This window comes from Falco punctatus, assembly GCF_963210335.1.
Source record: "Falco punctatus genome assembly, chromosome: 7".
NCBI lineage: Eukaryota > Metazoa > Chordata > Aves > Falconiformes > Falconidae > Falco > Falco punctatus.
Window position 1 is genome coordinate 70,310,710 of NC_137587.1, and position 14,857 is coordinate 70,325,566.

The 14,857-nt window shown below is 44.6% G+C and overlaps 1 protein-coding gene across 2 annotated transcripts in view; it reads right to left on the bottom strand.

Annotated features, from left to right (window-relative positions):
- The window catches only part of MAP1A (microtubule associated protein 1A), a 71,370-nt gene that overhangs the window by 31,431 nt on the left and 25,082 nt on the right, over positions 1-14,857 (bottom strand). The window contains exon 1 of one of the 2 annotated variants that reach the window (XM_080395422.1): positions 4,689-6,724. The exons of the other annotated variant lie outside the window; for it this stretch is intronic. Coding sequence (XP_080251548.1) covers positions 4,689-5,040 — 352 coding nt within the window. The 5' untranslated portion in view covers positions 5,041-6,724. Of the gene's footprint in view, positions 1-4,688; positions 6,725-14,857 lie in introns of those variants that run through there. 2 annotated transcript variants of the gene reach the window in all.

A 14,857-nucleotide genomic window follows, 5' to 3' on the forward strand; every position in this document is an offset into this window, starting at 1 on the left:
TATTTTATTACCATGGCCAGTATCTCAGAGGCAGGAACGGACTCTCCTTTCCAACCTTAAAACAGCTGCAAGAATTTCAGGTCAGGTATTCTATGAGCATATTCAATGACAACCACTTATTAAGCCAGTGCTGCCTAAGGCATTTAGCTGACTCCCAGGGGAGTCAGAAGAGGCTCAGCCTCTTGCTTAGGAGGGGTCTGAAACCATCTTGCTGTACCTAAGCTCTGTGATTTGTTTTCACCTTCATTTCACACTCAAGACAAGGAGATAGATTTCCACGTGTCTGACTGGCAACAACAGATGAGTCCTCCTCCTGTTGCACCTTCTTCTCCAGGACCTCAAGAATTAGCACAAATTTACAACAGATTTCTTGTTTTGCAGAATGCCAGAGACACAAATACCTTACATACCTGGTTGAACTGTGAATCCAGAGCTCTAAGGTAGGTTCTAGTAAATTGCCAGACTTCAGCGTTTCACAAGAAAGCTCATGCAAGACAATAGTATGTGCAAAGAGACACACAAGTTATTCAGTAGGACACACTGATAATAGACACGCATATTAAATCCTACACCTTCTGTGACTTACATGCCTCCTTCCACTTGAGACTCTCAACCTTCATCCTCTTAGAGGAGCTATCCAAGCCTTTACTTTCAAAAGAAAAGAAGGGTCTTGCTTTCTTTCAAAACACAGAAACTGGGATGATGATGCTTTTCAGAAAGGTGTAAGTGAATCAAAATTGCACTCCCCAGTAAAAAAAAAATAAAATCCAACCCAATATTATTCTATACATTTGACAGATTGATCCAGCAAGACTTAAAGGCCTGTCTTGGGAGAACTAAGAACCTGCTAGCCGAGGACACCAATGCTCAAATTCATCTACGAATAAAGGCTCAAAAGGACAGAGAGTTCCTGAAGAGCCGGATACACAACTAATTGTTCCATTAGTACTCCAGTAGCTTTTGAGATCCTGGAGACAAAGGTGTGAAAGGAGAACTGATCTGTAGTCACCAGTCAGCATGTGTAGAAATTTATCTCCATTTCTTTAGCGTGAAGCGAAGATAAAAACAAGACACAGAGTTTAAGCACAGCAAGGCATGGAATTAACAAAGGCTGCTTTTTGTGTCCACCCTGCACTGTCCCGCTGCAATAATCCCAGCTCCCTCCATGTTCCCTGCAGTCCCCTACAACATCCTCAGCCCCTCTCATGAGTCACAACCACCAACTGGTGAAGTGGCAGCATGCTTGGAGACAGAAGCGCACTGTCTGATGGCCTGTGCCTAAGTGGTGAGTGCCCCGATGGCAGCCCAAACAGAATGCATACTGTCCCTGCGAAGGCACCCATTGGGATCACTCCCCTCTGCTGCCCCACCAGTTTTCAGAAAACTGGTAGAAATTTGTTACTTTTAATGCTTTAGCAGAAGGGAAAGCATTACTCCAAATGCAAAGCCTATGTATTTGTAAGAGGAATCGATACTACTCAACCAAGTACTTCTAAGGAGATGAAGAAAAAACTAATATAGAAAAGTTAGAACCAAAGTAGCTCAATACTTTCTTTAGTCTTTCCTTATCAACAGCTACAAGGCTGATGCTGGAGTCCAGAAAGCCGTGGTCTTGTAGCTAATTCTGGATTTTTGAGCAAAAAAGAAAAACAAATCCTCTTTTCCACCCCAGTAAATTCCCCCCCCCCCCCCCCCGAGTAATTTCTAAGCATTCATTTACATATAACACTGTCTGTCCTCCCACACGCAGTTACTGGGCTGATGGCTAGCCTTTAGCACCTCCCTTTCTTCCCCAGGTGCTTCTGCCTAACGAACACTTTGCAGGCTAGTGGATACACCCTTCATTTTCAGCTAGTTGCTGCTGTCTGGTCCCTGTATGCTAACCAGACAACCTCGTCGTCTTTGGTCCCCCATAGCATTTCTTTTCAAGTCTCTCTTCTCTATCCATCAATTAGTAGTGGCAACCCTGTGACAATGCACCTAGCACACTTGGCTGTGCTAGCCAAGTGGCCAGAAGCAGCACCCACTAGGATCTCTCTACTCAGACAACTACCCCAAAGATAAATTGCTGAATCCTTATTTGGCTCTCAGTTTCTTCTTCCTTTGTGAGATGCAGCCATCCCAGGAGTTACTTAGGATGGTCTGTGTATGAACACGTACAAAGAGTGCAAGACCATAGAAGCTCCTGCTGAGGAACCCATCTTCCACCCCTACTCTGGTGCCCAGCTGTGCTCCTTTGAATGAGACCCTGCACCTCCTGTTCATGTACACACGGTTTCCTCGCTTTCACCAGAGAGAGCCTGTGCTCACCACACTCCTGTGCTCAAGTCCATCATCCATTTACCCCCGCATTTGCTGAGGACATGACTCAGGTATGCCAACAACACAGACAGGAGGAAGAGTGGCAAAAAGGCATGACAAGACTTGGATTGTTTTGTCAGGAAAGAAACCGCTGCAAAGCTACACATCTCTCTGCCTGTTGAATGTGAGGAGGGCAGAGGATCTGACAACCTGGCCTTGTCAGATTGCAGGAAAGGAAAGGAGGAGAGGAAAACCCACCGATTCCCAGCCTGTGTACAATAGCTACTTGCTGGAGAAAGTATAAGGACATGCAGTCTGGATGCCGCCAACCAGTACGGAGCCATCAAGGAGATAAGGAGGGTACTGACCTTATACAGCAAAAGGCCCCTGCCCCATCAGAAGAAAAAGGAATTCCTGTCATTCTGGAACAGTGCCCACGCTGCAGGGCTTTTCACAGTGGAACCAGAGCTACTTGGAATAGAAACAGCCTCGTCTCTGAGATCAGAGAGTTTAAACCAGAGCTTGTTTTTTCTGCAGTCATAAGCCAGCAGGCACCAGCTGCAGAATTTGCCGCAGTGTGTGTGTGTGTGCGCGTGTGTTTCTGCGTGTGTGAGTGTGCAGCAGCCACGCTCCTCCCCTCCAAGCTCACTGTGTGATAAACGTGTCCAGTCCCTCCTTTTTCCCCTCCCTACATCACTGACAGTCCCAGTCTGATCACTGTCAGCCCACTCTCTTCTCTATTAAGAAAGCTTTTGTTGGCATCACTGCTGACTTCTTTTCATTGCTCCCTCCCTGGTCAATGAGGTTTGCCTCTTTTCCTTCTCCCTCTTGCCCAGAACAGCAGCATCTGAGAGATATTCATGGTCACATACCCTGGTCTGTGCACTGTGCCAGACCCTGCTACAGCCCCTCTAGCTCTGGACCCTGGAGATAAAAGGCTCTATTTTGAAATCCTTCAACACATTTTAGCATTAGCATACAGATGATTTGACACTTTTAACAAGGTGTTTGCTGGTGGCAACACTGAAGGATGTCAAAGATACCCTGTGAAAATAGAATCCTGTGTGTCTGTGGACTGCAAAGGTGTCACCATCACACAGTACTACCAGTGATGCAGGAGACCTAATGATAAAGGGAGAAGCTGGCCCTTTGCACCTCTGTGCTACACAGGAAACATAGCAGGGTAAGGGATGACAAAGGACTACTGCTAGGAACAGGAAAGAGCTTTGCTGTTCTCATTTCCAAAGCACAAAACCCCTCCCTATAGCCTACTAGATGAAAATCAGCTCCAAGCCTGGCTGCATCTTCTCTTCTGCGCTGCCCTAGAAAGGCTGCATCACTCACATTTTACAAGAACCTTCCCTTTATTCCTCCCCCACTAACTGGACGCATTTGGATGCTTTTTGGCTTCCTGTAGTGAAATACTGTAGCGTTGAGCAGCTCAAAGCCAGACTTCAGCTACTTCAAGACCGCTTGTGTGTGGGTGTGCGGCACCAAAGGAAAGAGAGGTTGGAAAAGGGGCCCTGTATCTCTCTGCCATCTCATCATCAGCATGACAGTCCACCTTAACAACCCTCCCCCCTCCTGACTGGCATTAGCCTCATTCCAGCATCAGCACGGTGCTGAACAGTGATACAGACATTAATACTGGCTTTCACCAAGCCCTGCCCGAAAGGAGCATCTGTGAGATGCCTTGTGCCACCTCCTCCCTTCCCCAGTAGCACCCCATCTTCAGGAAAGACCACACTGGGATAAATCATAATGCTGCAGGACTCCTTAAGTCCTCGACAGGCATAATATCTTCTCCAGATTCTTCTCTAGACCCATCTTCATACTTCCTTCTCTGCGTTTGAGCTAATGACACAAGTGCAGTAAACAGCTGAGCAGCTGGGGAATTCGGCTTCTGCTCCTATACTCAGGGCTCAAGCAGCTGAGAAGGGGCGAGGTCCTCAGATCATTTTTTTTTTAAAAAAAGTCACCTCCATCTGCAGCTACTGTTCCCTCTCGTTACTAGTCCTTTCCCCCTCAGCCACCAGTCGGTTGCCCACCCACCCCCGCCCTCCGGCTCAAGTTCCAAGGAAAGAAAACCGCATCTCCACAAAGATTTCCTCGCCCGCTGCTCTGCAAGGGCAGCGCAGGGCGAGCAGCTCACGCCCGGGGACCAGGCGGAGGACAGGAGCCGGTACCTGCACCTACAGCCCACCCCCCCAGGGCCACCACCTCTCTTCCTAGCAGCCAAGGGCATCAGAGCAAGAACAAAGCCAGTGCTGGCTCACTGCTGCAGCCCCCCTCCCCGAGCAGCATCGCTCCTGCCCGCTCCCAAGCCCCCCAGCCCCGCTGGCAGCCGCGGCGGGGGGTGGCAGGGTGGGAAGGGGCCGCGCACGTACCATCCCGTCCCGCGGCGAGCGGCCCATGGAGCAGCAGCAGCCGTGCGGGGCCCGAGGAGCCGCAGACGCGCCGGCACAGCCCGGGCTGCGGGAGCAGCTGCGGTGTCAGCGCGGGCGGGGGGCGGAGCTGCGCCCCCCCCCACCCCCCCCCGGCACCGGCCGCAGCGAGCCCGGCCGCCTTAACCCTCTGCGGGCTGCGGGCTCCGCCGCGGCTGCGGGGGAGCGCAGTCCCACCGGACTGCCGGGATTCTGGCCAGCGCTCCAAAATCCCCGAAACTGCACCAAGTCCCGCAAACATGCGGGTTCCCACCCTACCCGCACGGGTTTTTCCTGCAGTCAGGCTACTCCTCATGGGAGCACCCCAAAGGGGCACACACCCCCATGTCTTCGGAGGGGGGCTTCGGCATGAATCACTTCAGCCGGAGCCTCATGCTGGGGTCCCACTGCAGAGCAGCTCCCCCAGTTCAATAAGGGGCCAGGACACAGGCACGGCATCGCAGCCACTGGTGTACGGTGGCTGGCGAACTGAGCTGTGTCATGGGTGACCTCGGATCCCACCGAACCCACAACTGAACTGGAATGAGCAGTGCAAGAACACCGGCAGCCTGACCTCCGGACACCTGTTTCCAGCACTGTTTTCAGATAAAGGTTTAAATCACTTTCTAAGAACCTCGCAATTTGCTTCATAACCAGCACGGATGCCTGGCTCGTTTGACCTCCATAGCACCCAACAGAGAAGCACGCTTCCTCGCTCTGCTGGGCTTAGGCCTATCAGTCTGATGCTGGAACAGATTTACTCCGTGGCAAGCCAGTCACCAGAAGTGACCTTTTTTCACAGCAAGTGCTGAAACTGCTACTGGTGCCCTAGGCCTTATACAAGATCCTGTCTTACTTTTAGATTACAAATTAACTGGGGAAGCTGGAGATGTCCTGCCTGCTCTACAGCAAGTCTCCCTCTCAGTGATCTTCCAAGGGCTGTCAGAGACAATAGCACGTTCAGGAATAAAATCACAAAATATTGATGAGTTTTAAAAAAATAATTAGAATCTTTTCTTCCGCAGTTTTTAGGTGTTGCCAATCAGTGGCAAGTATCTGTGAACCTCAGGCAAAACTAATGTTTGGGAATCAAAATTCTTAGATTTTCATGTTTCTAACAACGAACACATCCTCATCTTAATGCCCTATTTAAAAAGACCAAAGATTAAAAACCTCACAAGGGACGCACAATTGAAAAAGATAGTTCCATGCTATGGGAGCTGCTGAACTGCTCCATTACACCTGTCACATCCCAGTCTTCCTGCTTGCCAGTTCCAATGCACAGGCAGTAACACCGGCTGCTTGATGATGCCAGTTAGTCTGCTGCGGTGGCTGGGAACCACTCCCAGTGGGCTGGAGCCTCGGTGGTGAGTACTGCAAGAGAACAGAGCCTTCTGGATGCTGCTTTCACCTCTGACACAAAAGTCACTGCAGCGAGCAGTTCTGTAGATCTGTGCCCAACCCCCACTTGACAGTCAAACCAGACAGCTAACAGATGGTAAGGGACACAGTTCCCTTCCAGTCACCAGAATCATCAGTTCAGCATAACCTCGCAGCCACAGGAATACAGCAACAACTGCCATGAAGTGATCGAGCGTTTCTTTTTAACACACACCTTTGGACTGTTAGATCCTGGGACGAAGTGTTGGAAAGTTCTCTGAAAGACCTGCAGCAAGGCACACCGGCCTGCCAGCGACCCAGAGGGCAGCAGGTTCTGGTCACCAACATAAACACACACAGGTAATAGTAAACACTTTCAAGCATGATTCTCAACTGAAATACTTAAAAGGGTTTCATCTTTGGAAAGAAAATGAGGGTTCAGTCTGAAGCCAGCTTTTTTGGGTGAAAAAGCCTTGGTTCTGAAGAGCAGTACAAGTTCCTGCTGTCTGAACGAGAGAAGAGAGCTGATGAACTCAGCAGAGAACCCAGTAAAGCTGACCCTTTTTCTGTTTTGGTGGAAAGCGAAAAGGTTTTTTTTGAAATGTGTACTACATGAATGTAAATCCCTAGATTCTCATTCCATATTATTTAATTCAGGAACTAATGGATCAAGTCTACTGGAAACTACAAAGACTAACTCAAAGTAAAAATTCCTTTGGGTTTATGTCAGGGCTGGGATTACAATGAAGAACAGTTCTATATACGCTGAAGAAGCGGCCACAGTTGAACGGCTGCAGCCACCCATTGATCTTAACACTCAGTTCAGTGTCTACTGAGCACTTACATGTGACTTCAGCAAAGTCTTGTCATCATGGAATTCACGGACATGGATTCTTGACAGTAGCCAGGGCTGTGAAACAAGCGATCAGTGATGTGGAGAAGCAAACCACTGCACAGACTGGAAGTGTCCCATCTTTGGCTGCAGGAGGGCTCAGCTCCCCAACCTTGCACTCAGTCACGGGGAACAGAATTCCAGCTTTCACTTCTATGAAATGTTTGCCTCAAAGAACAGAAGCAAGCCTGCTTGCTGGTCCCAGGCTCTTTCATGCTGCTGCTTCTTGGTGCTGTTATAATTAGTTCTGCTAGTTGTAAGGTAACGATCAATCATTTCGGTCAATTTGGTATGATAGTTTTAATTAAAACTGTTTGGACAGCAGTCAGAACACAGCCCACCATACCTCCTTGTATTCTTTATCCGTGCCTGTAAAGAGTGGAGATGATGCAGAAAAGCCCATTCCATAGCGTATCTGTGCATCCCTGCTCCCTCATCTGATAAAGTTTAGCCTCAAAATCCTTCTCATGACCCTTAATCCTCAAGAACTGTAGAATGGGAACACTGGGTCAGGCCATGAGTCCACCTAGCCCACAGCCACGAGTGGACAGTTAAGGAAAGAGCACAGAATACATGACAGACTGATTTACTCCCAATTACACCTCTCGGCTCCTGGCAGATGCCCTCACTGACCAACAAATCTTTGTGTAGTGCATCTTTGTGTAGAAATTTCATGAGCTTCTCTATTGCCTTCTGAAGCTACATAGACTTTTGAACTCTGTGGCAACTGTTTAGTGATAAATCACGTGTAAAGATTACTTCCTTTTGTATATTTGGGTTGTAGCTTCTGCTTAGTGATTTCATTTGATACCCCCTAATTCTTAGGTTATGAGAGAGAAAAAAAAAAGAATAATTTCCCATTAACCTTCACTAGATGTTTTGTATTCTTGGATCTGTCACACTCTCTTCCACTGCCCTTTCTATAATGTGAGAACTGCTAGGTTTGTGGGGTTTTTTATTTGGTTGGTTGGTTGGTTTTTAAGTCTCCTCTTGTTGTAGTGAAGCCTTTTTGATCACCCCTGTCACTTTTCTCTTGTTAAAATATTCTTTCCGAGACAGGAAAAGAGGGAGAAGAACCGCACAACACGTTTAAGAATTGTGAGCACTACACACCAACATAAGGGCATAATGATGTTTTCTATGGAGTTTTCTACTGTTCTAATTCCTAGCATTCCATTTGCTTTCTGACTGCAGCTAAGCATTGAGACTGCTGCTATTCTTTAGAGCCAGCCCTTGATGTAGTGATCATCAATAACTTCAAATCAGCAGGCAGCTCTGTTATTTCAGCATTAACACTATACCCCAAATCCTTTATGAACGTGTCAAACAGCACAGGCCCCGCACAGATCCAGGGCATGTTGCTTGTGACAGTGATGCTGGTGAGAACCTCCCTCACCATGGTAAAGAACAGCATCAGGAAACATCTGCCAGTATCCATCTGTTCACTGAGAACACTGGTGTAACACTAATCTTAGTGGTCCCCAGGTCCTTCCAAGTCCTTTTTAAGGTCCCATGTTCCAGGGTTTTTTCTTTCATATCCTGAAGACATTTATGTTGATCCTTAATATAACAACTTGGAACTGCATATTCAATCTAGCTCTGGAAAATTTTTTAGCCACCAGTTAGCAAAAGCTTACCAATTTCCATCAAAACATAGAAGAGAAAATCTATTGTGGTGTACTCCCTGTACTTTTTTTTTTTTTTTTGCATATGTATACAGGCTATATTTGCCCTCCTCCTATACCCTTAACATTAATATATTACCTTTGTTGTCCATGCTCCCAGCCTCCTCTGCTCATCATTACTTCAGACTCATTTTTTTATCCCCTCTGCACCACAACAGATATTCTTAGAAACAGAGATCGTTATAACCACTTACTGCACCTGTAATCCCACTATAACCAGTATATCACAAGCTGGAGAGGTTTGCACAGTCAAAGTGAATAGGGAGTCAGAAGTAAAGACCAAAGTAAACAGGCGAGGGATACAGAACGATTGCAAAACAAACATGCAGCCCCCTTCTTCAGCCTTAAGATGTACAAGGTGAGCCAAGGAGATTACCTAAAAGGTGCTGCTTTGCAGCAGTGCTGAGGACAAAGCAAGGGACTATATTTGCCACTACTGCTGCAGATAAACTAGGCTTCTTAATATTTGAGTTAACATCACCCACCTAAGTGTAAGAAATGCCCAGGTGGCAGCCTACAGCATGGACCTGGCCTACAGGATAATTACATCCAGCTTACAGTTTTTCAGGTCTTTCCTAATAAACCCACAACACCAAGACACATCTGTGTGTCCCTCCAGAGATCATTGCAACTGGTGTGGGAAGGAAGGGAGGGGGCTCAGACAGCCTCGGTCCAGAACTGGTCTGTGTTGGAAATTGCACTGCCATTAATAGATTCTTCAGAGCACATCAGGCTCACAGCTCCCCCCCAGCACATATGGGAAGGGCATACGCGCTAGGACATTTCACACAGTGACACACAACTCTGCAGCCTTTTCCTTTTCTATGCCCATTACAACGGTGACCAAATTTAGCCCCTAGCAGGAAATTTAGGGCAGCATGGTCTCCTTCTGTATTGATTTTTTCTATCGATACAGCATATTCTATTTCAAGCAGCAAAGTAAGATTTGATATAACTGTCTAATCAGGACATTTACAGATATTAGTAGTTGTTCCAAAATCCTTCTCTGTCAACAGTCATGCAAGTACACTTTTACGTATGAACTAGTCTGATGTCCTTAACCATATTAAAACTTTTTTAATATATAGCAGGGCAATTTGTTATCTTCCATCCATGACCTTGTTTTATAAGGAAATTACATTGTTTCAACAATATCATATCATGCTTTCACCTCCCTTTTGCCTCAAAGTCTCTGTCCAGGTCATAAAATTCAGTGTCTTCCAATTGCTATAGAGAATTTACATCAGAAATAGTTATCTCTATGAAATTCTTGACTGAAGGTTGATGCATCTACTGTCTCTAATTCAACTGTCACTTTCCACTCCTGGTTACGTGCTCAGGCTCCAGCAGACAGGACTGCATCTTTTTGTGCTTTGCAAGTGTTTTTTTACAAAGAAAAACTACTTATGAGGTATGGTGTTCTGCACAAAGCACAGTCCTTTGGTGTATATGTACTGCTTGACCAGCAAGACACTTCCTCAAAGCCCAAGAGGTTCTTAAAACAGCTACTGCCTTTACCATGCACCAGTTACTTAACTGGCCTAAAAAGCCTCCTGCACAGCAGCTCTTTGAGGAAACCCTCCTGCCTTCATGTGATCAGGTAACAGTTGCAGATAACCTCTTCTTTTTAGGTTTAAAGAACACAACAAATGATCATTTAGCAAAAAAGGCTTAAAATAGCTGTCAAAAGCAGAAGAAAAGGGGCACTAACTAGGAAAGCACTTGCTGAGTTTCAAGTCCCTTCCACTGCCTAAAGAGAGGGCACTGAGCTTCTAGTTTCCACTTCCTACTTTCTAAACCCAGTAACACCTACAGAGCTATGATGCTATAATCAAGAATATTTATGTTTCTTCAGTCCTTCAGGAAATCAGGAGGTTTGCCTGACAGATATAGGACATCACAGACCTGGCACCAGGACCATAGAACAGGAGTACACAGAAGTTTAGGATTAAAAAAGAAAAAAAGAAACAAACACACACCAAAATCAACAACAACCAACCACCCACAAAACAACAAAAAAACCACACCACAACAAAACCAAAAAATCCCAAACCAGAAAACCAGTGATCTTACCAGTATTGAGGTAAGGCTCATTGATGTTCACTTCCAAGGACCACTGGAACATTGGTATTTAAGGACACTATTACTCTCTGATGCAAGGACAGATTTATTGCAGCTCTTGAATTAGAGAAGAGAGATGAAGTTTTCCCCACTTAGACTAAAAGAAGTTCTTCTCCAATTAGTCAAGCAGACAACAGTCACCAAATCACTATGGTTTGAAACAAAGACCCTGTCTTTTGGCTGAGGAATTCTGTTGCCTGTTCACGAGGCTTTGAAAAGGTCTCAGAGCTTCCTGGGATGTTAGGTGAAGCTCCCTTCTGACTAGGATATGGAATAACATATGGAATATAACTGTTAACAATGCGAATGCTTATTTCATAACTCCACACCTGAGACAGTGGGAAATAGACAGGAATGTGCTGAACCATAAATACTAAGAAGCCACAGACTGGCTATTGCCCCAGGCCTGCAAAAAATAACAGGAGCAACTTCTTAAAATATTTTTCTGTTATTTTCAAATTTTAGGATGCCACCAGGGTCACATCTCCATGCTTTTCTCTACCATGATATTTAAAACATTTTTATGTAAGTGAAGGCTGGGTGTTTTTATGAAATGTGAGACCTCCAAGAACTGCAGCTAAAGTGTAATACTGAATAGGGCTTAGAATACCTGTTCAGTCTAGGTAGGTCGTGCTTCTCTGAACAACAGCTCTGAGTTGCTCACTGCCTTCTGCTCAAATACACTTGATTTTCTTCACAACTACAGGCCAAGGGCTTTAATGAGAACAGAGATTCCAATGAACAGTATACCAGCTTCTGAAAAGTGTTAGGACAAAGAAGAATAACCATACCCTGACCCAGCCATAGCCCTGATATTGATTTATATGCTTTTATTAGGAAGGACAGGTACTTATTTCTCTGCACTTCTGCACAAAAAGTGTGCAGTTCTCAATGCACAGAACTCTAACCCCTCCGTTAGTCTGCATCCCAGGCTTGTGAGATCTCATTACACAGGACTGTCAAAGTAATTACAAGAGAAGAGGTAGCAGGCTATCACCATGGCATGCTGCGCAGAGGCTATAGACAAGACTGCAGAGAAGCGCAGGGATTTGTTTGCATCCGTCGTCTTGGAAGGTTTGCTTTTCCTTTGACTATCCAGTTACTGACTTTCACAGGCTATCTGCTTTCAGTAAACCAAAAGAACTAGTTACTTGTTAGTCTTCAGCAAATCACTTCTCAAATCCTCTTGGCTATCCTCATTTCTGTCTAGGTACAGCAATTTTTACTCTTTTCCTAACGGCTTTACTGGGATGTTTTTAAAGGCTACTAGTTTTTGCTGAATACTTCTGCATTTTTCTGTGCAACTATTTACTGAGTCTTCCTTACTTCCTCTTTCCTTTCTTATTTACAGGTATTTGTACCTTTTTTAATTCTGTATGGTTGCTTAAATTCTGACTAAAGATTTGTTTCTCATTTTTGCCAAGTTTTCTTATCTTTTAAATAACCACTTTAAATGAAGTTACACCTCAATAGTTGTTTGTATACTTCTATTTCAAGGAACCTTCCATCCCTTAAGTATTTAATTCTTTCAGCTGCTTTGCAGGTCCAATGCAGTTACATATTTAGGCCAGGCCCCACAAGCACTTGTTTCAGCACTTTGATGGCAATTCTATTCTTTAATTTGAGAATAATCTTTTTCTCTTTCTGATACTTCAGGGCCTGAGCTATACAGAACTAGCTTCTCTAAACTTGATGTGGTATTTCACAAGTTTATAGGTGGATAGCCCAAGTCATCCGTTCTGCTTAGTTCTGTATCATTTTCTTCACCAAGTAAGGTTTTACTTTTGTGTTAATAGCATCCCCAAGGCGGTCCAGAGAGACTGTCAGCACCTGTCACCAGCCTCTTTTCCAATTCATACTTTAAACAAATTCATGAACCCTGTGAGTTTTCTGTGGCAACACTCTGGTCTCTCTTGTCCCAGAAAATAAGATTTTAAAAATGGTGATCCTAATTTAACTCAGCAACTCAAAAGCTTTAGGGAAAACAACAGAAGATGACCTGTCTAGAACTCTCGGTGGAAAGGATAAAGAGGTTTATAAATCAAGGCTGCGAAACTGGAGCAAACATGAGCAGCACTAAAAGACCAGAAGGAACATGAAAAGAGGCACTGAGGCAAATACTGGGGCACAGTAAGAACAGCAGTGTGTCCCCTGCATGAGTGCAGCATGACTCCCTTGGAGCCCAAAGGGGTGGCTCAAAACACCAGAGAGGAAGGAGGTGTTATAGTTGAAATTGAAATAGCTAGAGTCTGAAATAAATTCACTAAGTATTTACTAAGGCAGGAAAGCAAAAACAGCGCTGGGCGGCTGGGGAGTCGCAGCTCCATCCAGGCTCGCAAATTCCGACAAGTAACACAGCCCTTTTATTCTCATCTTCAAGGCCGGTTTAAGCAAACAGTTATGCTCTCAGTCCCGTAGCAAGAAGCTGTACATTACAAACTAAACTATTTTTACACTAAAGTCTAGACGAAGACAAAGTTGAGGAGGTACATCTCCAACCTCATGGTTAACAGTTAACTCTTTTCTCACCAGACAAAACATTCTCAAATCTGTTACAGCAAGATCATTCCTTTTGTTAAAAACCCCTTTGATCAGCAATTACCCTTAGTTACTTATTACAGAGGGATGAGGATCAAATCCTAGTGACTTCTTAGTGACACTGGGATCAAACCCTAGTGTTTTCCTAATACCACTAATACTGACTTCAAGGTAAAGTCTTCTCCCAAAGTGTTTCCAACAAGCAGCACACATCTACCTGAAGAAAAACCTGTGCCTTCTACACAGTGTTTGGGCTGGCTGTGGTTTATGTCAAAGACTGTAGAGGATGTGCTTAAAAAAAAGGTACAGTTTTAATTAACCCATACAAGTCTCACTTCTCCTCAGTAAGACAGAATTGGAAAGCAAGATGCTGAAATGCAGGCATTTTTCTGTAAGCAATGCAAAACAGCTCTGCCACATTCCTTGAAGCTACAGAACCTGTAACCCATCAGGTTCACACAGATTTAACTGGCATTGTATGGAGGCTCCTCTCAATGAATTTAAGTCTGAACACAAACAAAAAATTCTAAGAAAAAACTAACAGCCACAGGATCTAGTTGCTACTACATGCAAAGGTACCACAAGAAATAACTGTATATTACGATTACAGAACAGGAACTGTTCTTCCAGGTGTATTTTAAATTTAAAGTAGTAAAATGTTAGTCCCTCCGAACTAGTGCTAGTAAATTGTGTGTATGTTTGGGATATTACAGTTACCAGCCACTTGCTGCTTATAGGGCCTACTAGTCAAGAAACAAAGAAGATGCAAAATAAGCAAATGTTCTTCAGACACTGGATCAAAAAGGACATCCATTTTAGGCACTATTCCCTCTTGGGTTTATGCCCTCCTGTAGGATGAGATCAGCACTGCAGCACATGCTTTCTTGCAAGGATGCAGCTCAGATGAAACCAGAGATGAAAAACAAATGGAGGGGAGGAAAGGAAAAAAAATAAAATCAATAACCACTTTGAATTATTCATCTCCATGAAACAGGAATAAAAATGCAAGCAAATTCCACCTCTAGAACAGTGATCCCAGGAGAATTTCTTTTATAGAAGTCATACTGTCTACTGCAGATTTTCCTGCAGAATCATTAGTACTCAATAAAATTTCAGAAGCAGAGAGGTATGATTAGGTCAAACCCAGGCCATTCACCTAAAAAGAAACATTATGAAAAGCCATAACCAATTTCCACAATAACTACTGGCAAAGTAGTCGAAGGCAGAGAAAATCCAGAATGGGCCTCAGTTTACTAAAATATGAGTAAAACTACTGAGAACATGTCATCTGAAAGAAAAATACAGCCTTGTCCTGTTGTGTTCTTTAAAGATTTTTTTCCTGTCCTTTTTTTTTTAACCATGAGAAATTTAAGTCTCATCCAGCTTGTCTGTCCTAGAAAGTTCTACATAGAAGGACCAATATCCCTGGGGGAAAACACCATTCTTTTAAATGGATTTAAAACACATTCCACCAAACCCATTTAACAAAGGACCAAGAAATCAAAATCATTGAGTTA